A 26,640-nucleotide genomic window follows, 5' to 3' on the forward strand; every position below is an offset into this window, starting at 1 on the left:
TGTAGGGCTTTCCTGCCCCACGCAGCAGTTCCATGCTGACCAGCCTTATCCTCCTGACCGCAAACAGCTCTGTCTCAGGACCATCCAGAGAACTTCTTCACCATCTAGTTGGCTGCAGCCACACTCTCTCCAGTGAGGTCTGCATCCCAGCCTTGGGTCCAGGGCCTCCCTTCCAAGTTAGTTTGTTCCTTAGATTCTCTCCTTCAGCCCTTGGGTATTCTTTTGAGTTCTCTTTTATGTCCTTTTAGTGACTAATTCCCTATAGATAGTTAATAATTTGTTATATTGAATAGTCCCTGTTCAAATTGCTGTGTGGCTGGTGTCTCCTGAGTGGACCTGACTGATATACTAGTAACATTGAAGTTATGTGTGTATACCACGTGTGACCCCCCCCAATCATGGTGTGTGTGTGTGTGAGAGAGAGAGAGAGGAACTTGCACATGTGTGTCAAAGTAGAAATACAAGAATATCCATAGGAGTGTTGTTCAGCATCATCTACAACTGAAAGCAAATCCAATTGTCTGTCAATAGGCGACAGACTGGCTGTGGGATGTGAGAGAATGAGAGGAGTCTAGGAGATCTCCAAGGTTTTAACCTGAACAATCAAAAGATAAGAGGTGAAATTTCCTGAGGGAGGGAAGTCTGCAAGAGGAGCAGGTTCTGACATTTGGAGTAATGTGAGAAACTGGTTTTAGACATATTAAGCTTGAGATGGAGGTGTCAGGTAGGCAGTTGGATATGCAAGTCTGGATGAGCAGCTTGGGTTACCATTGAAGTTCTATATTGGGGGGTCCTCAGCATACAGAGAGTCCTTAAAGTGAGCAGATTGGTAACGTCACCAAACAAGTGAGCGTGGATAGAAAAGAGAAGAGGGCCAAGGACTGAGCACTGGGACACTCTCCTTGGCTGAGTGCCGTAGTCTCCTCACTCCTACTGCTTTGGTTGTCATGCCCACCCCCCAACCCCACCCCTAAAAGGTCTTCTCTCAGCATCAGAGTGACCTCTACAGCAGACTCTCTGAGTCCCTTGTCCAAGCCTCTTCAGTGGCTCCCTGGCGCTTGTAGACTCAAGTCGAAACTCCTCACCGAGAGGATCTGGCTCCTCCCCACACCTCCACCCTACTTCCTGCGTTCCTTTCCTTGTGCTCTACAGACCAGTCCCTCTACTGTGTAGCGCTATATATTCCTCAAACACGTGAATCTTTCTCGGTTCAGGGCATTTGAACTAGCTCTTCCCTCCGCCTGGAGGGGGAACCTCATCTTTGCAGGGTTGGCTCCTCTTTTCATTCAAATTTGAGCTCACAATGCTGCCTCTTCACAGAATTCCTTCCTGAACACCCTCTCTAAAGTGTTCGCGCTCTGGTCGCTCTAACAGGCTGCTAGGGCCCTTTTTCGCGGCACCGATGGCTGACATTACCTTATTTATTTGCGTGTTGTCTCTCTGCTACTAGACTCTCAGCTCCCCCTGCAGTGACCTTGGTTACTATTTAGATTTCAGAATTTTGAGACACCTTTAACGACATGGGAGCACCTTGGGCTTTTCAAACTCTGGAGAAGAGGATGCAGAAATTTACTTGTTTACTATTATATATTCCCAGTGCCTGGGACAGCCATGTCCCCTGGTAGGCAGTCAATAAATATTTGTTGAATAAATAAATGAATGACTTACAGGATTTTGCATCCTTTTTAGCTTCCAAATTCAGGGAGAGAACTCTGGGCTGCCATTTTTTCTTTGTCCAAGCTTTCTCTCTAGGCTTTCTCTCTCTTCACGTTCACCTTTTACTTCTTCACCAGCTCCCCTGGAGGCACAAAAGCCCAGCAGTGTGATAAAGATATTAGAAAGAATACTTGGTTCAAAGCCTGTGAATCAGCGTGTTGTGTAAAGAAGTTACTTTAATCTAAATGCCTTGATAGAGTGGAATCACCCGACGACTCCAGAAGGTGACTGACACGCCCCCAGAGCAGCCACGCCCTGGGAGGCCTGTGGAGGGCCCAGGCGAGGTCTGAAACAGCATCTGCCGTGGTGCCATCATGGGGGAGGTTCTGGAACAGTTCTTCATTTTTGTAGGGCTGCTGGTGTGCCTGGTCTACCTGGTGAAGTGTGTGAGATTCTCCAAATGTATTTTCCTGCGCTTCTGGAAAGTTTTGCCAAGATCTTTCTTGAAATCAATGGGACAGTGGGCAGGTAAAGAAAGATTTCCATCTCTTGTTTTTTGTTGCTTCTGCCTGTTATTATTTATGTCTCAAAAGATATATTGCATCTTTTCCCTTTGAGCACGAAGATGTGATTCCCATGGGTGATTTTAATCTAGGGGCTAGAAAGCATGAGTGACGTTAGAATTGTCTAAACAACAAGACGGGGACCTGAGGAGAGGGACTCAGGCAGAATGCTGCTCAGTTCTTGCCTATGTGCTTTCCCCTCTCATCCTCACTGGCTGGGTGTTCTTCTTTTGTAGTTCCTGATGATAGAAATAACAAATGCTACAGCAATTTCTACATCCTCTTCTCCAGATTTTCAAAAGCCTAGAGTGCTTCCATTTTGTCAAAAGGTGTTTCAAAATTCTGAAATCCAAATAATTTTAATTCACTTTATTAAAAAAAAATTCTTCAAGCCCTTTCATGAAGTGAGGGTATTACAAAATCAAGGCAAAAGATCTCTCTGGAGATGCATTTTCAAGATGGTTAGATATGGAAGCTGGGTCTGGTTTCTGTCCCAAGGACAGTAGGTTAATTGCTGCCTCTCAATGGAATTTATCTCCTGGAACCACCACGTGGAATTTCAGCCCCATGACCGGGTTTAAGGTGAAGGGCATAAGGCTATGGTTTCAGCATCTCCTTGAATGAAGTGCTAAGGTTACATTTCCAGGTTAGGCACCAAGAAATCCAATGACTTTAAAAAAAAAAAAAAAAAAGAATTTAAGCAGCTTTAGAAATACTATGCCAGGTTAAATAGGAGAGATTGTAAACAATCTTATAGGGCTGCCAGATAAAATATAAGATACTCAGTTAAATTTGAATTTCAAATAAACAAGGGATAAATTTTTTAGCATATGACATCCCAAATATTATGTGGTGCCCCTCAGAGAAGGGAAAGCCCTTCTAAAGACACACATTCCAAGAGAAGTTCACAGGGGGCCAGATACCAGAGCACTTGCTGACTCAAATTAAAAAACACAACCTTAAGCTGTCTTTTGAGTCAATATTGAATAGACTCAGTATCACCAGCAAGAGTAAAATGTCTTTGGGCATAGTCAGATCTCAGGTAGGTAATATATTTCAAGTTGGGCAGTGGGGCAAGAAGAAAATCCAGTTACTAGAGACTAAAATTTTAAACTCCCCACAGCTCTGTGGTTGATTTCCTAATTATGTCACTGGTATATCTTTATAGACTCGTGACTCCAAAGTCGACAGCCTGGGTTCACATCTTGTCGACAATCCTGTTGACTTTTAGCAGTATGACCTTGATCGAATTAAGGACTTTCTCTCCCTTGGCTTCCTCATCTATAAACTAAAGAAAACGATAGCCCCTACCTCACAAGCTTGTTTTGAGCACTAAATGAGGTGATGCATCGGAAACATTGGAACAGTGCATGGCAGACAGACACCAGCCTTTACTGATGTTGTTGTCTTAACCAGATAGCACAGGCCCGTGTTGGGTGACTTTGAAGATCCCTGTAAGGGAGGGAAGGGGAGGCGGAAGATGACTCTGAGCATAGTACCTCTACCAAGAGGAACGGGGAATATGCACGGATTCACTTAGAGTTACCCAAATAAACAGACAAAATCATAAGGATTAAAATGAGGGTGCTCTTCCCAGTGTGCTGCTTGGAGCTCGTACAGCTCGGCTTGCTCTCTCTCTCTCTCAAGTGAGCTAAATGTATACATAACTCTTGTTCACACTTTTGGAAAGCATACAGTTGTTGGTGCAAAGGTAAATTGCAGACATGTATATACTGAATTGTAGTGCATTTTGAAATTGTGACGTTTATATGAATGAAGTTTATCCTAGAGGTCAGTCATTAAATAAGTATATATATAATGTTGGATGTGAAAGGACTAGAAGGCCTATATGAGTGTTATATATTAATCAGTAGATCTATTGAGTACAAATTCTTCAGGCCCCTGCATTCTGTGTTTTCCTCTTTGTTAAGTTCCCTGTCTTCTCTGGCTTTGACGGCTGCTTCCTGTGGGGGTGCGGATGAGAAGCCAGAAGAACTGGACTTTCAGGAGGAACCTTGAAATGTCCTTGCAGTGACAACGGCTGTGTGGGTGGAGAGATAATAGGGTACACTGCTTGCCCTTCATGAATGAAGGCTGAGAAATGTCTACATCCTTATGGGGTCTGAATGAAATGTTCTCTGGCTGAGGTTCTTTATTTCATTTTGGAGGGTGCTTTCCACGGCCTCACCAACCTCCCCCACACCCCCAAAAAACTTCATTTCGAATGTTTAGCGAGGGGAGTCAAGGGCTGGAGACTTCACCGTCAAATGGAGTGGGGCCGGAGAGCAGAAGGGCGCTGCTCTGGAATGTTAAGTGTCTAGAGAGCAGGCCTGTGAAAAAATGTAGCCAATGAGAAAGGGGACTCTAAAGATTAATTCTCTCCTTTAAAGCCATTTCTGCCTTTTGCAGTGATCACTGGAGCAGGAGCCGGGATTGGGAAAGCTTATTCATTTGAGGTAAGATGTGTTCTTGAAGACTCTCTCCTCCTCTTGTACTGAATGCATCAGAGTCACATGACACCCCAAACACTAATTTTCTGATTATAAAAGCAATACACATTCATTTATGAAGGAAAATATTTTCTATAAAAAAGGAAATTTAAAAATCATAATGTCATCCCCTGGACACGTTTTTAAAAAAATACAATGACATCAGTTGCAGTATCTTCCCTTAGGAGTTCTTTCAGGAATTGATGGAGACATCCGTATTCTCTAGTGTGATTGTGCCACAAGCGTTTATATACTTAAACACAATTAAAAAAAACTTATAAACTACTTTCCTTTTGTTGATCTTTTACATTATAGCTAGAGCATGTATTGATTTTTAAAAAATTATTTGTGTAGGCAGGGCATATTATCTATGACTTTCATTTCGAGAAGATTAATGGCATTACAAAATAGTGTATAAAGAGAAGATCTGAAAGGGCCGAGAGTCATTGGAATATAACTGGGGTCTTTGAATATTTCCTTCCAGGCTTCCTGTTTCTCTGCAGATACGTAGATAGGTAGATAGATAGACAGACAGACAGACAGACAGATGGGAAGTTACACTTTTTAAATAATGCATTTCTAGTATATATAGTTTTGTATACTATTATTATTATCACATATTTCACATTTTCATTAGTGAAGTATTGTTTCCTTAAATTCCTATATATTTTGTTTCTTCCTCATACCTATTACACTGATCTCTAAAACCAATACAATAGCAGAAATAAAAAGAATCCTAGAAATTATGAGGATGGCTGTGAAAAAAAACAACACCTTAAAAATATAATGAAAAGCACTTGCATTACGAAAACTACACTCAACAGCAGCATGGTACCCGTGTGTTCTCTTGTCTCCGAAGGCCTGCATCCTGATAGACACCAAGCCATCCTGTGAAGTGGACAGTGCAATGCGTATTGGAGGCACTTGCAATAAACTTTTGGGATGTTAGCAAACCTAAACCACATCAGTTAAAAAGCTCCCAGTGCTGGTCTTTCGGGTCTGCCCCCATCCTCTATCCTCTGGTGAAAATTTCTTTGGTGCTGACATTCTGCTTCAACTCTGTGTTCTTGAGCTAAAGAGCTCTTCTTTGCTCTTAACCTCATTCGTGTATAGCAGCTTTCTGATGGTCAGCAGTGCCCAGCACTCACTAGATCTGTGGTCACAGTTGAGCGGGGAGGGTGGGGAAACCACTCAGCAACCACTGTCCAAAGCCTTGTGTCTTCCATATCCCCAAATCAGAAGGAAAGCTTCTCTAGCTATTTGCATTAAAACCATATCACCTTTTATGTAACTATTTCCTACCTCAGAGCAGGTTTCTGGAAAGGGCCCAAACCCTCATCCAAAAGATCCATGGCCTTACCGCTCAGTTCTCTGGATTGCCGAGAAATTCAGGTTGTTTCTTTATGATTTTCCAGATTCTTTCCTTAAATTCATGCTGACCTGACCTACTTGAGGTCCCCTTGATATCTTAAGACTTAGACACTTTTTACTTAGAGGAGACCCATGTGGAAACTCTCCTTAGCCGTTTGTTTCTTTACTGTTTTCAAAAGCAATGGCCTGGGGGTCAGGAGCTGTGGGTCCACTCCTCGCTCTAAGACTCACTGTCTGGAGATTATGGACGAGTCACATGTCCTTTCTGGGCTTTTGGGTCTTTACCAGCAAAAAGATACCTCCCAAGAGCCTTCAAGTTCTAAATTCTGTTTCTGTTCTAGACTAATTCCTGCTTTGCTCTTCTCCTTGTAGAATCTTTTTCCTCATTTCCTTTTGTTCTTTTCTAAGGCTGTGTTAAACAATATTCTAGGCTCCCTACCTCTTCTTCGTGCAGGCTTTTCCGCCTTCCGGAGGGCCCATTCTTGTCTCCCTGCTAACCGCTGCTCCAAGGAGAGCACTTCGGAGTTTGGGATGCTGTGGACTGGAATGGTTAAGAGCTCGAGGTTGAGGATTAATCAGAGGTTCGTGTGCTCACTGCAGAGTTCCCACGTCAATGAACTGGAGGTGACGGTAACCCCACCCGGGCTTTTGTAAAGGTTAATGGGATGAGGCGGACAAAATGCTTTGCAGAGAGTAAGCTCCCCAAGGTTAGCCACTATTATTATAGGATGTTTAAATTGTGTTTACTTTCCCATATGTAGCTTTTTTTTTTCCGTAGGAAAATGTACTGTACTTACCCATATTTATACTCTTTCCAGTGTTCTTTCTTCCTCCCTGATGTTCCAAGATTCTTTCTTTTGTTATTTTCTTTCTGTTTAGAGGATTTCCTTCAGCTATTCTTTTAGGGTAGGTCTGCTGGTGACAAATTCTCTTTGTTTTCCTTCATCAGAGAATGTCTTGACTTCCCCTTCGTTCCTGCGGGATAGATTTACAGTTGACAGTTCTTTTCTTTCAGCACTTGAAACATATTGCACCATGTCCTTCTGGCCTCCATGGTTCCTGATGAGTCTGATGTCATTCAGTCATTTTTCCCGATAGGTAAGTTGTTGTCTCTCTCACTGCTTTCAAGATTTTTTTCTTTGTCTTTAGTTTTCAGAAGTTTAGTTATGATGTGGTGTGGATTTGCTGTGGATTTCTTTGGGTTTATCTTGTTCAAGTTTCACTCAGCTTCTTGAATCTGTAGGCTTATGTCTTTTCACAAATTTGGAAATTTTTAGTTCATTATTTCTTTGAATGCTTTTACTGCCCAGCTCTCTTTTCTTCTCGGATTCCAATGACACAGATGTTAGATCTTTCTTAGAGTCCAATGGGTCTCTGAGATGGTGTTCATTTTTTTCCATGTATTTTTTTCTCTGTTGTTTAGATCAAGTAATTTCTATTGTTTTATCTTTAAGTTCACTGATTCTTTCCTTGGTCCCCTCCATTCTGCTGTTGAGCCCATCCATTGAGTTTTTAATTTTGGTTATTGTATTTTCCATTTTTCAAATGGAAAAATTCCATTTGGTTCTTTATATCTTTCATTTATTTGCTGAAACTTTCTTTTTTTCCATTTGTTTTATTGGTGTTTGTAATTGCTCATTGAAGCATTTTTATAATGGTTGCTTTAAAATCCTAGTCAGATAATTCTAACATCTATGTCATCTTAATGTTGGCATCTGTTGATTGTGTTAATCTTACTCAAATTGAGTTCTTCCTGGTTCTTGGTGTGATGAGTGATTTTTGATTGAATCTTGACATTTTTGGTTTTATGTTATGGGACTGTGGATCTTATTTAAATCTTTGTTTTAGGTCTATTTTGCATCAGTAGGGGGAGGAGGGGGGTGCCGACTTGTTCCTACCAGGTGAGGGAAAAGCCTAGGTTTTCTACTTGGCCTTCCTTTGGGGGGTGCTGCCTACTTGTTACTGCTGGGTAGGAGAGGGGGCGTTCTGGATCTCCACTAGGCCCCTCTGGATAGGAGGGACAGGGGTGCCTCCTTACTGCTCCCCACAAGGCCTCCAATGGTACTTGGAAGAAGGGGCCTCACTACCGCTGGGATGATGGCGAAAGTCCTGACTGTGCCTTAGGCCTCCTCTGTTATCATCCCAGGAGGTGGGAGGCGGGGGAGGGGGGGGGGTGCCTTGGTACTGCCAGGCGGATGTGAAAGTTCAAGTCTCTGCTAATGTGGGGGTGGTGGCAGGGATGAAAGTCTCAGCACCCTGCTCGGCCTCCTCTGATGCCAGCCTAGCAGGGCTTGGGGCCCTGTGACAGCAGCCTCACCAGGGTGGAAACCTCAGCTCTCCAATCAGCCTTTGCGGGCAGGGGTGGAGTGGGACCATAGATTTTTTCTAGCCTGGAGTAAAGCAGTTACTGTCCAAAGTTTTCCTCCTTGCTAGGTTGCCCCTTTTCTGGTCCTTTGGTTAGAGAGAGCAGACTTTTGCTGGTCTGCACCTATTGGTCTTTCTGAATTGCCAGCTTCTCCGGCAATAAGTCTGGGATCTATGAGGCAAAGAGAAAACCCAGGAAACTCACCCTTGTTCTGTTCCTTGGGTCTTGAGGCCCCTAGCTGATCTTCCTCTCACTACTTTTTGGAGTCTTCTTACGTATATTTTATGTATTACGTCCAGGCTGTGCATTTTAGTTGCATTTCATGATAAGAATAGGGAAAAGTACTTTCACTCCATCTTTCTGGAAGCCTATTCTACATTGCATTTTAACCTAATCTGTATTTATATTTAGAGTGGCAAGAGAACCTTCACCTTTCATTAAAGGATTTCAAGCATCACTGGAAGAAGGTGGGAAAAAATTGTGGGGAGGGATGGGCCGGAGGAGGAAGGACAAGAGTGGGCCGGCCCTTCTGCACCTCTGAAGCCACTGCTCCACCCTGTCTTTCACACAATTTCCACTCCTTTGACACCTGAACTCAAGCCCTTTCTGTTATTCACTGCCACACAGAGGAAGCCCTGTTTTCCTTGCCTTCCCACCATCTGTTATAGATTAGCGGCCACAAGCACTTTCCTTGACCCAGGCCCTAACATCCAGTAGAAGGGGACAGGCCCATTCATCACAGCTGCAGCCGTTCTTCTTGAGGATGGTGCCGGCAGTGAATTCTAGGAAAGGGCGTGTTTCTGTGGCTTAACTCCCTGAAAAGAGGGGCAGGAAAGCCCGTGTATGGATCTTGTCAGCCTGGACATTCTGGAAATAAGATTGAGCCCTTCTCAAGTGGACAGAGGGAACAATGCCGGCCCAGACAACCAAGCGTTCTCCACGTCCTCTTCCTGGCCCAGACCACTTCACATGGAATCTTTAAAATGTCTATGGCTCTTGAGAGAAGTGGCACAATTAGGGAGAGGCTGCAAGCCCACCAGGCAGAGAGCATCCTCTGTGCTGAAAATGCAAATTGTTTCCCATTTAATGGACAATCTCCCCTTTAGGAGGCTGATGAAGTGAATTGTGAGACAAAGGTGCTTAATTCTTTAGCTGTCTTTTTTTTTTTTTTTTGAGGAAGATCAGCCCTGAGCTAACATCCATGCCAATCCTCCTCTTTTTGCTGAGGAAGACTGGCCCTGGGCTAACATCTGTGCCCATCTTCCTCCACTTTATATGGGATGCTGCCACAGCATGGCCTGACAAGCAGTGTGTCGGTGCGCGCCCAGGATCGAACCTGGGCCGCCAGCAGTGGAACGCGTGCACTTAACCGCTATGTCACTGGGCGGGCCCCTCTTTAGCTCTCCTTTTGATGATTCCAAGACTCAAGATGAGGGCTGGAGGTCAGGGTGGGGAAATTTCCACGTGGAGAAAGAGAGAGAAGACTCCAGGGTATCATTGGCAGGATCAGCCTTGAGATGGGCCAGTCCTTGGATTTTTATTTTTTATCTTTCTATTTATTTTTAAACAGACTTTATTTTTCAGAACAGTTTTAGGTTGAGCACAAAATTGAGCAGAAGGTACAGAGATTTCCCATATGCATCCTGCCCTCCCCACAGGCACAGCCTCCTCCACTGTCAATATCCCCCCGTGGTGCATCTGTCACGATGATGAGCCTGCACTGACACGTCATCACTGACCACAGTCCACAGTGCCCAGTTGGGGTCACTCTCCTGGGTTCCGTTTTTCTGTGGTGGTCATTTCTCAGAGGAAAGCATGAGGTGGGCACAGCTAAAGATGCATTTCTTTTAGTGAACCTGCTTCCCACATTCCCCTCCTCTGCTCAGCCTGCCAGGACCCACCTTTCCCCAGGGTCAGTCAAGATCAACATGAAAGTCTTTGAGAGATTTTCTGTGGCTTGTTTTTCTTTTAAATCAGAGCTGTATTCCACCCAAACCGTCAGTGAATAACTTTCTTTGTGTGTCATGTTTAAATATACTAGGAAATCCACTGTTTACAACAGATGCAGAGTGTCACCCCTTATGATCTCTTTTTACATGTCTGGATATTGATTGGTCATCTTTTTATAAAGTGAAACCTCATTGTACAGATTCCAGGCCAGGGGTGGGACTTGTAATAATACTTTATGGCTGAAGATCACCTGCTAGAGTGAATAGTTTACTAAGATACATCAGCATACATCAGCATACATAATATGATATGCATGTGAATTAGTTTTTTATTTTAAATAGCTTCTTGAGATATAATTCATGTACATGTACAATTCAATGATTTTTGGTAAATTAACCAAGTTGTTCACCATTGTAGGGGAGGAGGAACTATTCCTCTATCCTCTAGGTTCTTCTGGCCTGTCTAAGAATTAAATTGACATGAGACGGAATAACAGGAGAAAAATCAAACAAATTTAGTAACATGTGTACATGGGAGAAACCCAGGAAAACCGAATAACTTGCCAAATGGCCCTCCGGACCCCCTCTCTGCCCTGCTTTGCCCTGCTCTGTGCCCTGGGAGGCTGCCCTGCCCTAAAGGGCTTGTCTGGCCTCTAGTTTCAGCTGGGTTTGGCCAGTGTTACCTGGCAACAGGTAAGAGGGAGAGTGAGGTCGGGTTATTGTCTTGATGTCCCCATGTGGGTCACGGAGGGCTGGCTGTGTCTGCTGAAGGTTGCAGTTGTCGGGGCCCTCCACACAGCTGCTCCCTCCATTTCTGGTAACTGCATTCCCCAACCCATTCAGGCCCCGTGACAACAGCTTTGCTCTTACCAGCCCCAGGGTATCGTGGTTTCTCTACACTCTACCCACACTTTATAAATCTTCCTTTTCTGAAACTCTCTTCAAGATACTCAGTTTGGTGTGCTATTTGATTTTGCCAGGACGCTGGCTAAATCTAGGTTTTAGTTAATTTTGAAAGATGCTGAATCAGAGTTCATCAACATCTACGCCCCAGCTAACTTGACTTCATTAGAGGGTTTGCCCCTTAGCCTGAGGGATGTTATGAATAATTTTCTTGAGGAAGTGCAGTTCAAGACTTGTGAATTGGCTGGAAATCCTGCCAGGCTCTCCCACCTTGTGTGAACGAAGCTGTAATAATCCCCATGAGGCAGCAGGTAGTATTCTTGGCCTGGCACTGATTTGGTTCTGTGTCCTGCCACTTAGCGGAGGGTTCTGTCACCTGACCCAGCTTGAAGATTAACTGCCTCCTGCCCTCAGGACAGTGTCATATCTACCTGAGAAGAGCCTTCATGCAAGCCCTCACAGAGTGCCTAAGGACGGAGAGCTGAGACTCCACTGAGCTGCAGGAACGGGTTCATGACTGTCCTGATGCCCTCTCACCAACAAATGTTTCTGTGTGGTGGGATTTGGTCTGAGGCTTGCTTGCATTTTGCAAAATGCATCTGCTGGCTGGGTTGTGGGAGAGGAGATATGTAGCCCAAATCTGCCTCTAATTACTGGAGGCTACAAGAAAAACCCAATAATTATGAACAACCAAATAGGCTTAGGTCAGATCAAGACATTCAATTTACTGCCTCCCAGGGCCCTGGGCATTCAAGGTTACTGGTCAGCTCTGCCCAGTCATAGGCAGGGTCCTAGGGAGAGTGTGCAACTGCTCTGGCCCCTACAAAAAACAACCCAACTAGACCCCAGCAGGGCCATTCCCTCTGGCCTCCAAGCTCACCCTGGCCCTAGCTAAGCCCCACACAGCACCCACCCACTCCACACACATCCCCTGCTCCCTTTTAAAAAGTACTATCATCTAATTTTTATGTACTTATTTTATTCTCCTTTAACTTTTTAAAAATTAAACTTCTTATTTTGAGAAAATTGTAGATTCATGTGTGGTTGTAAGAAATAATACGGAGACCCGTGTACCCTTTACCCAATTCCTCTCATGGTGACATCTTGCAGAGCTCTCGTCCAATATCACATTTAGGGTATTGGTCGAGAGAGGACAGTTCCATCACTACAAGGATCCCTCGGGTTGCCCCCCGCTCCCTCCTTAACCCCTGGCAACCACTGATCTGGTCCCCATTTCTATAATTTGGTCATTTCAAGAATGTTATATCAATGGAGTCATCGCTATGTGACCGTTTTGGATTGGCTTTTTCACTCAGGAAAATTCCCTAGAGAGTCATCCAGTCATCGTATCAATAGTTTGTTCCTTCTCAGTGCTGAGTAGAATTTCAAGGTACGACGTTCCACAGGCTGTCTAACCACGCATTTATGGAAGGACCTCTAGGTTGTTTCCAGTTTCTGGCGATACAAATAAATCTGCTGTAAACATTTGTGTATAAGAATTTGCATCATCATAAGCCCTGATTTTTCTGGGATAAATGCTCAGGAGTACACTTGCTGGGTGGTATGATAATTGCATGTTTAGTCCTTTAAGAAACTGCCAGGCTGTTTTCCAGAGTGGCTATACCATTCCCACCAGCAGTGTATGAGTGATCCATTTTCTCCACATCCTCGCCAGCATTTGGTGTTGTCACTATTTTTTTTTGACGCCCCTCCCCCTAACCCCAGTCACTAATTTTTTTTTTTTGGTGAGGAAGATTAGCCCAGAGCTAACATCTGTTGCCATTCCTCCTCTTTTTGCTGAGAAAGATTGGCCCTGGGCTAACATTTGTGCCCATCTTCCTCTACTTTATATGTGGGATGCCTGCCACAGCACGGCTTGGTAAGTGGTGCCTAGGTCTGTGCCCGGGGTCCAAACCTACGAACCCCGGACTGCCGAAGCAGAGCACATGAATTTAACCACTACACCAGCCCCCAGTATTTTTTATTTTAGTCATTCTGATAGCTGTGTAGTGATATCTCATTGTGGTTTTAATTTGCATTTCTCTTATGGCTAATCATGATTATATATATATATTTTTTAATACAAAGAGGTATAAAAAAGAAAAGAGCAAAAAGGCCATCATCTCTTTGCCCAGATAATTCCTGTTAAAGATAAAAGTAAATCAGGCATAAAATTATAAATTTTAAGCAGTACAGAAAGACACCATAAGAGAAATAAAGGCCTCTCTCCACCTCTGCCCTTACCTTATCCCTCTCTGTAAAGGTCACCAGTGTTAAAAATGTCTTGAGATTCCTTCCAGAAAAGGTAAAGAAAAACCATGGCTGTATCGATACTCATATGTGTGTGTAGATCTCCATAGCATGGTGAAGATTGGCTGTAGTAACAGAGAGGCCCAATGACAATCCAGAGACTTTCCTGGTTGGTGGGTGGCTCTGCCCAGGTTCCTTCTGTCTTGTTTCTCATCTGTCACATGGGCCTTTGCTCTCCTCTTCCAGGTTGGAGCTGGGCCATGAGCAAGTCTGTGTGCTAATCTTCCACTGGACAGAACTCAGTCCTGTGGCCAAACCCAGTGCAAGGAGGGCTGGGAGTGTCATCTAGGCACGTGCCCAGGAAGAAGAGGGCACAGATTTTAGTGGCCCACCAGCAATCTCCATCAGAATTTACACCTGTAAGTTTAGTTTTTCCCACTTAAGCACAAATGGGATCCTACTTTATACAACCATAAACCCTGTTCTAAACTTTGCTCTGTTTGTTTAGTAATATAGTATAGAGGTCTTGCTACAGCAAAGGCATACAGATGGCCTGCACTCTCTTGACTGGTTTCAGGGTGTTCCATCCCAGGGATGGGCCTGGGATATTGGCCTCTTTGGGATGGGCACCAAGGTTGATTTTTGTTTTTGTTTTTACAAATAATGTTTCAAAGCACACCCTTGAACATACACTTATGCACATCCAAGTGCACATCCCTGTCAGTAAGATTGCTGGCTCAATGGGTATGTGCATTTAAATACTGGATACCATTGCCAAATTGTTCTCTGTATGACTGAACCAATTTTGACCTATCCCATATTATTATAAATTTTAATATTTATATAAAGTATATGTTTAATATATTATAATATATATTTGAATATTATACATTTTACTTTTTGTCACTCTGAATGTATGTAAACATGTATTCTTGGCTCTTAATGCCCAGAGAATGCTAGAAGCAAAATATATGACTAAAGATTGTCTGCTTTCACTCCTCCACCTCCGGGCAGTGCTAGTGCCACCCCCGACATCTGGGAAGGCGTGGATGCAGCACTGCTCCCGGCTCCAGTGTGGCAGACAAGCACAGTCAGAATTTTTCTCAAGACTGCTCCTGGCAGCTACAGGTAATGGCACAGAGTTGGCCCTTGGATTAAAATCACTCGGCTAGCTCTGTGTCAGACCAACCTAAGAAAAATAACTGCCTTGCCCTATTCTTGAATATCCTCACACATTTCATTGGCAATATGTGATGGTGCCTTATGCCATTTCAGCAAGGAAATTCTTCTTCCTAACGTCTAAATTACCCCAGTCTAAATTACTCCAGCTGCTCTGTCAGCTTATTCTCTTTCACCTTGCCTTAAATGGAAACAGCAGCGTTTAATTATTTTTATGTTTAAATTTGTTTTATGTTTTCTGTGTGGCTTGACTTCAACCCTATAATTTCTGATCTAGGCTTTGAATATCCTAGGTTCATTGTAGCATGCCATAGCTGTGTGTGTGTGTGTGTGTGTGTGTGCGCGCGTGTGTGTGCGAGTGAGAGAGAGGAGGGAGGGAGAGAGGGAAGAAATGTCTCAAACAACAATATCTATAATGCATAGGTGTGGTTATAAAAAATAATAATAAAATGAGTACTGTGTCCGTTATCACCTAGCTTAAGAACTAGACCATCACCCATGTCCTTGAGACCTGCCATACACGCACATGTGCCAGGCCTTAATGTTTCTCTCCCTCACCTCGGAAGATGCAAGCACTATCATGCGCATCGTGTTAATAATTTCCTTACTTAAAACAAAGTCCTAGTACATGTGCATGTACCCTGAACAACACATTGATTGCATTGCTTGTTTTGAACTTAACGTCAATCGAATCCTGTGTCTTCTGTAATCTACTTCTTATTGCTCAATACTATGCTTTTGAAGTTCCTCCACGCTGCTGTCTAGAACATGGTTCACCCATTTGCAGTACTGTGTAGTATTTCATTGTGGAACTATATCCCAATTGACTTATCCTTTCCTCTGCTGACCAATATTTAGGCAGTTTTCACTTGTGCAACTGTGAACGCAGACGATGTGAACGCGTTGTCCCTGTCCCCTGGACAGCTTGTGCAGGAGGAGAGGACGTGACCCGGAGCAGAATTGCCAGGCCATAGTGGATGCATAGTCATGTTATAGGTGAAGCCGGCTGGTCTCCAAAGTTTTGGTGTCAAGGTTACACCTCCCTCACAAAGTGAATAAGGGAATTTTACCTCTTTTTATTCTTTGAGAAAGATTGTGCAATTTTGGAATGATTGGCTTTTTTGAGTGTTTGATAGAATTTATCCATAAAGCCACCTGTGGCTAGAGTTTCCTTTGTGGGACAATTTAAACTACTCATTTATTTCATTATCATCATCACCTTATTATTATTATCATTACTATTTTTTTAGCAGTTATATAACTATTTGGGCTTTTAATTTTTTTCTTGAATCAGTTTTGGTAATTTATATTTTTCTAGAAATATATCCATTTCACCTAAACTTTCAAATTTATTGGCAGAAAGTTCTGTAACATTTTCTTACTAGGTTTTAAAAACATAAGCAGGAAACGAGTTTATTCCAAGGCTATTATCTAGTTCACAAAACCACTGGGAAGACTCAACAGCCATGTTTAGAAAATGAGCAGAAATATCGAGAGGCTAGGCAGTTGGGGACACAGCCGGGTCACCCTTCGGAGCAAGGTGGGGTGTTTACATCCATCCTCTCCTCTTACTCTCTTCTTTTTGGAACTCCTGTTACTCAGATGTTGGATAATATTATTTCCAAAACTCCTATTATTCAGATCCTGAAATCATCCTCTGTCTCTTTTTTCTCATAATTTCTGTTTCTTTGTCTCTTTTCTTTCCTTTCTGCAAAAGGATTTCATCATTTTTATCCTCCAACTCTTCCACTGAATTTTTCATTTTTTGATATTTTCTTTTTAAATTTCAAGTTTCTAAAAAAATTAAAAGCGAAAACTTTTTAAAGAAATTAAAAATTGTTTACATTTCTGAGAGCTCTTTTGTGCTCTCTTGTTTGCACCTTTTTAGAGCAACCTGTTCTTTTCAAAGATATAGCAGCTTCTCTTAACTCTCTGAGAATATTTCATTTTCTTGTTTTGAAAGAATGTTTTCTCCTTCCAAGTTGCTCTTTTCCCTGTTTGGTTCTCTGTCTTTCATGTTAGCTGCTTGCCACACGCATTCTTTGCTTGCCTGTCCAGGTTTCAGAGCTGGATTAGAGAACGAAGACTCTGCCCGAACGCTCTGAGCGCTGGGTGGAGGTCGTCGGGCGGTCTCGGCCAGAGGGCCCCTCTGTCTGCACCTCGTGGAGCGGAGGGGACACGCACAGCTCTTAGGGCTTTGCCAACAGCTCTCACCTCGTCCTCCGTCATCAGTTTCTCCCTGCATCCAGCTCTGGGGCTGGCAGTGCCTGAGATTTTGGTAGGATAAACTTTGTCAGTTCTTAGCTTATCCCATTGCTGGTTTAGGACCTGGGATCCTGCCCATCCACTTTCTAGAAACCAAAAATTTGGGCTGCTCTTATCTCTTGTCATCTTCTCTGTGGATTTATGCTTTCCTAGAAAAAAATCACCTTCCTATGGTTTTAATGGGATTTCAGGAGGCAGCAAAATTAACTATATGTGTTCACTCTCCTCTCTTAATCCTTTTCTATATTTAAAATCTCAGCTACATGTCTAATTATGCCCACCTTTTCATTCCTAATATTGTTTATCGTTTATTTGTGCCTTGTCTCTTTTTCTTGATTAATTTTGCTGGAGATTTGTTGGCTTTATGTTTTTCAAAGAGCCAACTTTTAAAAGAAGGTAATCTACAATTGTTCAGTGTTTATACACAGCCATTAGATCAAGTATATTATTACGTGGTTTAAATAGTCTGTATCCTTGCCAAATGTTTGTGTGCTTCATCCAACAATTACTGAAAAGATAAATTAAAATCTCGCATTCTGATGGTGTATTGTTCAACTCTGCTTGCATTTCCGTGTAAAGCTGTTTTATTAGGCAATCCAGAGTTAGAATTGCTATATCTTCCTGATGAATGGAACATTTTACTAGTCTTTGTTTCCAGTAATACTTATTTGCCTTAATGCCTGTTTTGGTTGATATTAATTAAGCTGTGCCTTTCTTCTTTTGGTTGGTATTTACCTTATATATATAGTATTTTTTTCTCCTTTTAGTTTCAACCTTTCTGTCACCTTATGTTTTAGGTGTGTCTCTTGAAGATACCATAAAGCCCGATTTTAAAACTCCTCTCTGATAGTCTTCATCTCCAATAGAGCATGGTAGTACGTTCACTCCTGAAATCTTGTAGACATCAGGGTTATAGTGTAACTGTTGTGTTCATTTAGCTAAATAATTTTATCTTCAGTGTTGTAAAAGCATGATTCTCAAGCAAAGGTACGTGTCAGCACCTGTCACAGTTTTATTCCACTTAGGAAGGAAGGATACAGCAGGCAGATGGAGGAGCTGGTGGACGAGCATCTGAGGAACAGGGATTTGTATAGTCAGTCAGGAAAGGAGTGCGAAACAATATTGCCAAGTTAGATAGCAGACGGGCTAACCTTCCACAGGGTAATAACCATGCCATCTCTGGGTTAGCTTCTCTCCAGACTGTAAAGTCCTAACAACTCCTGTCTCTCATCTTGCTGGCTGTGAGCTGACTGCACCTTCATCGACTGAGATTGTTGAACAAAGATTCTGTGACAGCAAAGTTACCTGACCCAAAGTGTCAGATGAGGTTAAGTAGGCTTATTAGAAAACATTCTAGGGTGATATTAATACAAAAAAAAAGCAAGCAATCATCATTTTGCCTGTATCTAAGTTTGGGATGAAATTTTCTTTCATGATTTAACATTAAAACATAAAATTCTTTGTCAGAATGTGTGCAATTATGGCTTATACATTGATAAGGTTAGAGATAATCTTAGCTAAAAAATAAACTAGAATGGCTAAAAGCAGCTGTAAAATAAGCATCTATAGACAAGAAAACTAAGTAGTAGCATGGGTATTGTAAAACTTAAAATTGGTATAATTAACTTATAAAATAGCAAATGGTAGGCAGAAGATGCATACCATACACCCACTACAACCAAAATACAGATCTACCCAGGCAGGCCTACTCTAAGTTTTTCCATTTTCCTCCCTTCCCCATTCCTTACCCCACTCTCTTTCTCTGCCTCCTCCTTCTCCTTCTGAATTGTTAATCAAAGACACAGAGGGTTGGGTTATTATCATCAAGCCGTACGGGGTCCCTCTCTCACTTTCTTTTCTTTCACTCCCGTTCCCCATGCTCCCATACTCAACCTTTCTCACGTTTGATGTGTATCCTTTTCTTTGCGTGTATTCTTATAAAATGTTCATAGTTTCATGACAGCTTTTTATTTATGTAAATGTTTTACTAATCCAGATACAGAACTGGTCTTTCTGTATTTAATTTGAGGAAAAAAATGGCTATTCTTGTTCTTGTAACTTATTTCTTAAAAAAGACACAAATTTGTCTTTGCTATGCTATAATCAAATTCAGTGCTCAATTACCCAGTATGAGGCCAAGCAATGGGGGCCTTGTGTTGAGAGGGTGGAGCCACAAGATGGAACAAGTAGGGTGGGACTAAGGTGAGGCATGCATGGAGACCACGAACCTGAGAGTGAAACCTCCTTGAATTTTGCACCCTAGGTTCTTCACTTGCCTCTTCCTAGTTCTAGCCCTGGGGGAAAATCCTAGATCCCTGAGTCACTGCATGGAGGGAGGTGGCCTGGCCTGTTGGGTCACGTGCAGAAGACGTTGTGTGAGGAAGAACAAACCTTTCTTGTATTAAGCCACAGAGATTTGGGGCCAATTTGTTATTGCAGCATGACCTATCCTACTCTGCTTACTGCAAAGAGAGAAAAATAACAAAGAAAACAGTGAATAGAAAAACTAAAATAAGATAGCAAGTGTCAGTGTAACAAATCTGCAACCTCAACAACTGCGACTTGGTTAAATTTACTGATAAATAACAGATACTCAGATGGGGCTGAGAAACATCTAATGTCTAATACAGAAGATTGAAAATAAAGAAATGGAAAAACATATACTGGGAAAATGCAAAAAAAGGAAAAGAGTAGGAGCAATGTTAGTTATTAGACAAAATATAATTCAAGATAATAAAAGAGAAATATTCATATTGATACAATTGAGATTATTAATATTGAGCCTATTCTATTTCTGACAGTATAATTTAAAAATACTAAAAGTATTACTGAGCAAAGGACTCATTCTGCTTGCCATAAGACCAGCCAATAAGTCCAGAGCCAAGTTGGTGGAATAGAAAGGGTTTATTCATGTTTGCTAGCAAAGACAGAAGATGGAGGACTAGCATCCTCAAAGCCCATCATCCCAGAACAAAAATCACAGAGCAGTTATATAGGAGAGTGGATGCGCAGTCTTGCACAAAGTTATTCTAGGAATGCAGTTTCTCCAGACGTCTGTCTTCAAGTGGGTGATCTCAGTTCCCAATAATGTCTCAACTTTCTTCCTCCTTGATCGATGTTCCTGTTTCCAAAAGACTGAACATGTGTTAGCAACCCCTAACTCTTGATTTTATCTAGAGTAGGAGACAAAAGACAAAAGGTTAATAATTCTTTTAGTCAGGTAAAGGTTTCTGCCTAAGTGGGTGACACCAACAAAGGTAGAAACCGATCGAAATAGAAGTGTTTGTTGAATTTAGAACCATTGTGGGAGATTCACGTGTCTCTGTCAGAAACAGAAACATACAATGTGACCAGAGCTTTAAATAAGCAGTCCTCCCAGGACTCTGGGACACACTCACAGTCATGCTGTTTCTCTTCGCCTGTTTGAGCCTGCTCCATAGCAATGGTTCTTGCTCTGCCTCTGGTCCTGTTATTTCACTGATCCCTCTTAGGTAAAACAAAGTCTTTGGTCACTTCCAGATGCCAACATGGTTTAAATTCCATAGTTACCAGTGTCCAGTCACCTGTGATAATCAAAACACTGAGCATGAAGTAAAGTTAACTCTTTTCCTTTCCCACAGCTGGGACCTGCTTTGAGATGGTGATATGGGGGACACGACCTGGTGCTGTGGTCTATTTTCTCTTTCCTGGACTAGCATTTCTCCTTTTCCTTCTTGGTAACTGAGGTGCGTGAGCCTGCCAGGGTCTGAGAGCAGGAGGCTCAGAGAGGGTGGGCAGAGAGGAGCAGGGGCTCCTAGGGGTCTCATGTGCCTGGTACCCTCCTTGGTGGGCGTCTTGCTCTCTCGACTGTTTGACACTGACACTACCTCTGGGGCCCTTTTCTGGGTTCTCCATCACAGTGAGTGCCTGGCATCCTGGCCCTGGTGAATGTGCCCTCATCCTGCATTCTGCCAGCCCACTCTTCTCCAGCTTTGCTTCTCTGAGGTCTCTTTTCCTTGAGGTAATTTTTGTGGATAGAGTCTAATTCCACACCAGTTCTCTCCCACACCTGGTCCAGGGGAAACACTCAAACAAGTCTGGGTGGTGGCCTAGCCCACGGCAGCAGACAGCTCCAGCATCAGAGCACTGCCAAGCCACAACCTCTTGCTCATTAGATTTTGGGGGCCTTGGTCAAAGATAGGTCTACAGTTCAAGCGTAATGAGTAAGAAATAAAGTTTTATTATGTTAAACTGCTGAGATTTCAGGGTTAATGTGTTACCATAGCATTGCCTATGCTATAGTAACTAATTCAGGCAAAAAAAAGGGGGGGAATAAAGAACAAGACAGGACCATGCATGTGAGATGTGAAATAGGATGGGATGGTCCCTTCTCTGCTGACTCAGGTGAGAGGCGGGTAGTGCCCTCCCTCACGCCGCCCTTGGGGTGGAGGGCACTGCTGGGCAGCAGGTAGAACCAAAGAAGTCCTCTCCGCAAATCCTCTTCATTGCTGCTCTATCTTGTCACATTTTTTACAGGAGTGAGAGGTCCCCGGGGCAGGCCTCAGGGAGCACTTGATCAGTTTTAGACATTATTTTGAACAAATTTTTCTTGGTTTTCTCTCTGAAATCACTTTGTGATCTGATATCTTTTGGGTCTTAGCACTTCTGTTGAGACTTCTAATTTAACATCTTATTACATATATAAAAACAATTAAGGATATAAGAGATTTGAATATCCTCTCATACTGGTTTAACCAATATTTGGTAAGCCATATGGTAAACCTCAAGTTTAGTTTAATAGACCACAGTGTATAAAACGGGGTCCCCAGCAAAGATCAAATACACATTCCTCAAGGGTATATACGGAACAGTCATTACAGTTGTCCCCTTATTAGGCTACAGAGAAAATTGTGATAAATTGCAAATAGCAAAAAACATACCATTCACTGACTACTATGCAATAGAATTAAAAATAATCTTAGAAAATGGTATCTATCCCCTCATCTATAGTGAAAAATTATTCTTCAATGTAGCTCTAAGATTAAAGAAAAAATAAAGATGGACACTCCTTGTGAATTAAAGTCAAAGTGCTATGCAGATGAAAATTTTGGGCTTTAAATGCATCTATTAGAAAATAAGAAAGACGGTAAATAGTCTTAGCTTTCAAGAAATTCTAGAAAAGGAGCAATAAAATAAATCCAAAGGAGAGAGAAGGATTAAATTAATAAAGAGAAGAACAAAACTTGATGACATAGGAAACACAGGAATAAACTGAACTGATCAACAAAAACTGATTCTTTAAAAAGACCAGAAAAGGAAACAAATCTTTGAAAAACAAAAAAGAAACAAGAAAGAGAAGGAACAACATTAGGAACCTGGCCACAGATAAGGAGATTAAAAAAAAAAGAGAGAGGCGTGGACCCATGGTGTAGTGGTTAAGTTTGGTGTGCTCTGCTTCGGCGGTTTGGGTTCACATGTTCGGATCTCGGGTGTGGACCTACACCACTTGTCAGTCATGCTGTGGTGGTGACCCACACACAAAATAGAGGAAGAGTGGCACCGATGTTAGTTCAGGGACAATCTTCCCCAGGAACAAAAAAAAAATGGGGAAGATTGGAAACAGATGTTAGCTTAGGGCGAACAACTCCTGTTTCTTCAGCACAAAAAAAAAAAAAAAAAAAAGAAGAGGAAGAAAATCCTATTTAAATCTCTGAATCAATAATTTGAAAATCTAGATGAAGGAAATGATTTTCTATGGAAAGATAAATTCTCAAAGCTGGCTCAAGAAGAAGTAAAAAACATCAAGAGATCAACACTCATGGAAGAAATGGAAAAGGCAGTTATGAATGAAGGGCTACATGTAAATAAAACACCTGGGTATTTTTACAAGTAAATATTTCTAAGTCTTCAAGGAATAGGGAAAAAAGTGTTTCTAGGATGAATAACTGTCTTGATTTGCCTGGGACTCAGGTGGTTCTGGGGATGTGGGACCTTCAGTTTTAAAACTGGGAAAATCCTAGGACAAATTGGTCACCCTACATGTTTCATGAATTGTGCGGACAGATTAGCATGACTTTGATGCCAAAACAGGACAAAGACAGCACAAGAGTACTATGACCCAAATTAAATATTAGCAAACTGAATCCAGCAGTTTAAAAAAAAAGTAATTTGGAAAACAGGAATAGATGAAAATATTCTTAAATTGATAAAAGATGTTGTCCAGAAATGATAGATAACATCATGCTTCATATTGAGAAACATTATCAGTACAGTGGGGAACAGACAGTATGTTTGCTTCACATTGTGCAGGAGGTGCTCACCAAGACTGTGGGGCCAAAAGTATGCAAATATTGGGAAGGAAGGGACAAAACTATACTTGGTAGAAAATATTACTGTCCATGATGAAAAGCCAAACATTGATGAAAAACTAATAGATGGCATAAAAGAATTCGGCTACGTGGCTGGTGGAGTTCCTAATCACAAACAATACCAAATTAGAATATATAGAAAAAATAACTAGAAATACAATGAAATATATAGAAAATATATAAATAAAATAAAAATATGTAGAACAAATAATACTATTGAGTGCTTCCTATGTGACAGGTTCCTTGCCATGCACCTTTAACGTATTAGGTTTGTTGGGATCCTCCTTCGCCAAAGAGGAAACCAAAGGACCAAGCTGAGTAGCTTGTACAAATGGTAGAAACAAGAATGGAACCTAAGTATTTAATTCTAGGGTTTCTACTTTACATAATAATTTAATTCACAATGGCAAGGAATAAATGTAAGGTATTGGTGGCAGGAACAGTTAAATGTTCCCCCAGATCCCTACTCTTTTTTTCATGGTATGGAGTTGTAGCTGGGAAGTGGCTGCCCAGCCAGGGAATTTCCCGGACTCCCTTACATCCAGGTGGGGTCATGGGACTAATTTTGCTAATGAAATCAAGCAGAAACGATGTGTGTCACTTTGTGTCAAGGTGGTTGAGGGATCGGATGTATCTTCTCTACCGTCGTTTGATCCTTGTACTGGCTGAACGTCAAGGCCCAGGGCAATCTTAGAAACCTAAGATTTGTGCTGAAGATGGCAAAGCCTTTCTCAGCCATGTGCCCTGGATGACTAGCGGAATAGAGTCTATTATGTAAGACAAAACCCAACTTCATTGTATTAAGCCACTGAAATTTTGGAGTTATTTGTTGCAGCAGCTAATGTTATCCTAACTAATGCAAACTAATAAGAAATGTCCAAGATTTATATGAAGAAACTTCTAAAAGTTTTTAGAAGAACACTTGAGATCTGAATAGATGGATCCCATATTTATGGGCAAGACAACTGATTACCGCAAAGATGTAACTTTTCCTCTAAATATCTCTAACTTCAGTGTAATACTTGACTAGACAATTTTATCATTTATTTGGAAAATTAAACTAAGAAGATAAAACAGAAACATTTTGAAAGAGAACAGTAAATGGCAGGAACTTTTTTGTCAGACATCAGATATAAAAGCCTATTACAAAATTATGAATAAACCAGAAGTGGCAATGCCACAGAAATTGATAAATAGGTCAACGAAACAGAACAGACAGATCAGAAACAGACCCGTGTACATATGAGAACTTGGCATATGACTAAATTAGCATTTGAAATAAAGAAAGAACGGACAAATAGAAAAATGTTGTCGAGACAATTAGCTACCCATTTTGAAAAAAAATCATACTAGATAATTTCAAGCTTATACCAGTCTCAAAAATAGAAAAAGAAACAAACTACAAAATATGTATTTATATCCTTGGAGTTAGGGAAAATCATAAAGGAAATTAAAAAAATAAGGAAATATTCACAAACTTGATAACATTAAAATTAATATATAACGTACCTTCAGAGCACCATAAACAAAGGAGAAAATACTTACTACATATATAGTAGGCAAATTAATAACTGGAATATATTAAAAAACTCCTACAAATTTATAAGAAAATGATAACATAGTAGAAGAATGGGCAAAGGGTGTACACTGGAAATTCACACATAAATGTACAAAAAGATGCCCAGCACCACCGATAATTGGAAAAATGTAATTTAAAACAATAGAGGGATATAATTTCTTGACCATTAGGTTGGAAACAGTTGAAAAAGGTTGCTAATACCAAATATTGGCCAGAGTGTGGAGAAATAGCTATAACTGTATTTTTTTGATGAGGAAGATTAGCCCTGAGCTAACATCTCATGCCAATCCTCGTCTTTTTGCTGAGGAAGCTTGGCCCTGGGCTAGCATCCATGCCTATCTTCCTCTATTTTATGTGGGATGCCTGCCACAGCATGTGTAGGTCTGCACCTGGGATCTGAACCTGTGAACTGTGAGCCACCAAAGCAGAGCATGTGAACCTAACCACGATGTCACTGGGCTGGCCCCTATAATTGTATTTTTGATGGTGCAGTTTTGAGGGAGGGCATTTTGGCAATACTATTAAAATTTAAAAAGCATATACCCTTTGACACAACAATTCAACTTCTTTTCTATCTGGGAATTAGTTCACTTGTATATACAAAGAGTTAGATAGGAAAGTTTTCACTGTAGCAATACTGGTCATGGGAAAACTTGAAAACAACTTAAATACTCACCCAAAGCTGAACTGTAGAGCGCTGTGAGGTAATAAAAAAGAGTCACGTGGCTCTACACGGACTGACTGACGTGGAAACAGATAAGGTTCTTAGAGATAAGACACACCAAGTTAAAAAGACAATACTTATAATGCCATTTATAAAGGTGAAAAGAAAGAAAACCCACAAAATGGACTTTCGTTTCTGTATGTACTTATATATGCACGTAGATGCAGAGAAAAAGTTAAGGAGGATCAGCATCAAACTCAAGGCGGCGGGAACCTCGAGCTGGGCGGGGAAATGGGACACGGGGGCAGTGGGGACATCTTTTACAATGAGAATGTACTTCTGTATTTAATAGTATATAATAAATTAAAATAGAAAAAGATGTACATGTTGAGGCTTCAATCCCACAGATTTTTATTTGGATGGTTTTGGGGGGAATTGGTGTTTTTTGGACATCTCCCTGGATGATTCTGGGACCATAGGCTTGAATTATTGGCTATTGGAGACCATATAGTATAATCTTTAATTCAGCTTCTTATGCCTTTTCTATAGTATGTAGTTCCTTATTAAAATAAGCGCATATCCTCGCTTTGGCAGCAAGTATACTAAAACTGGAAGGATACGGAGATTAGCACAGGCCCCGCACCAGGATGACACAAAAATTTGTGAAACATTCCATATTTTTGTTAAGATAGCAAATTTTATGATATGTGTATTTTACCACAGTTAAAAAAATAACAGTATAAGACATTCAATTAAAACCGTAGAGAAAGATTTCAATTAACTGGGCCCTTTGTCACTAATTCAAATGTCATCAGTCTCTGTTTAAATGAACGTTGGTTTTTCCTTTCGTCTTAAGGGAAAGCTCTAACTTTTCTCTCCTGTAGCATGTTTAGGCGTGACACGTCTCGCCTGTCTGTGATCCCCCAGCACACCGAGTTTATGTGTCCCCTGTGCGGTGTTAACGCACACAGCTTCTGCACACTGTCGCTTGGCCCCCATGAGTCTAGGCAGTGTCCGTTCTGAAGAGAGCTCCTTGCTGATCTCAGGGAAGCATCCGTTT

At 41.6% G+C, this 26,640-nt stretch overlaps 1 protein-coding gene and 1 pseudogene across 1 annotated transcript in view; both read left to right on the top strand.

Annotated features, from left to right (window-relative positions):
• The first annotated feature begins 2,030 nt into the window (after positions 1-2,030).
• HSD17B3 (hydroxysteroid 17-beta dehydrogenase 3) overlaps positions 2,031-26,640 on the top strand; it is a 42,348-nt gene continuing 17,738 nt past the window's right edge. The window contains exons 1-2 of the mRNA XM_058565446.1: positions 2,031-2,184; positions 4,629-4,675. Of these exons, the coding sequence (XP_058421429.1) occupies positions 2,031-2,184; positions 4,629-4,675 (201 nt within the window). The remainder of the gene's footprint in view (positions 2,185-4,628; positions 4,676-26,640) is intronic.
• On the top strand, positions 26,163-26,262 carry LOC131420279 (U6 spliceosomal RNA; annotated as a pseudogene).

This window comes from Diceros bicornis, chromosome 22, assembly GCF_020826845.1.
Source record: "Diceros bicornis minor isolate mBicDic1 chromosome 22, mDicBic1.mat.cur, whole genome shotgun sequence".
Classification (NCBI taxonomy): Eukaryota; Metazoa; Chordata; class Mammalia; order Perissodactyla; family Rhinocerotidae; genus Diceros; species Diceros bicornis.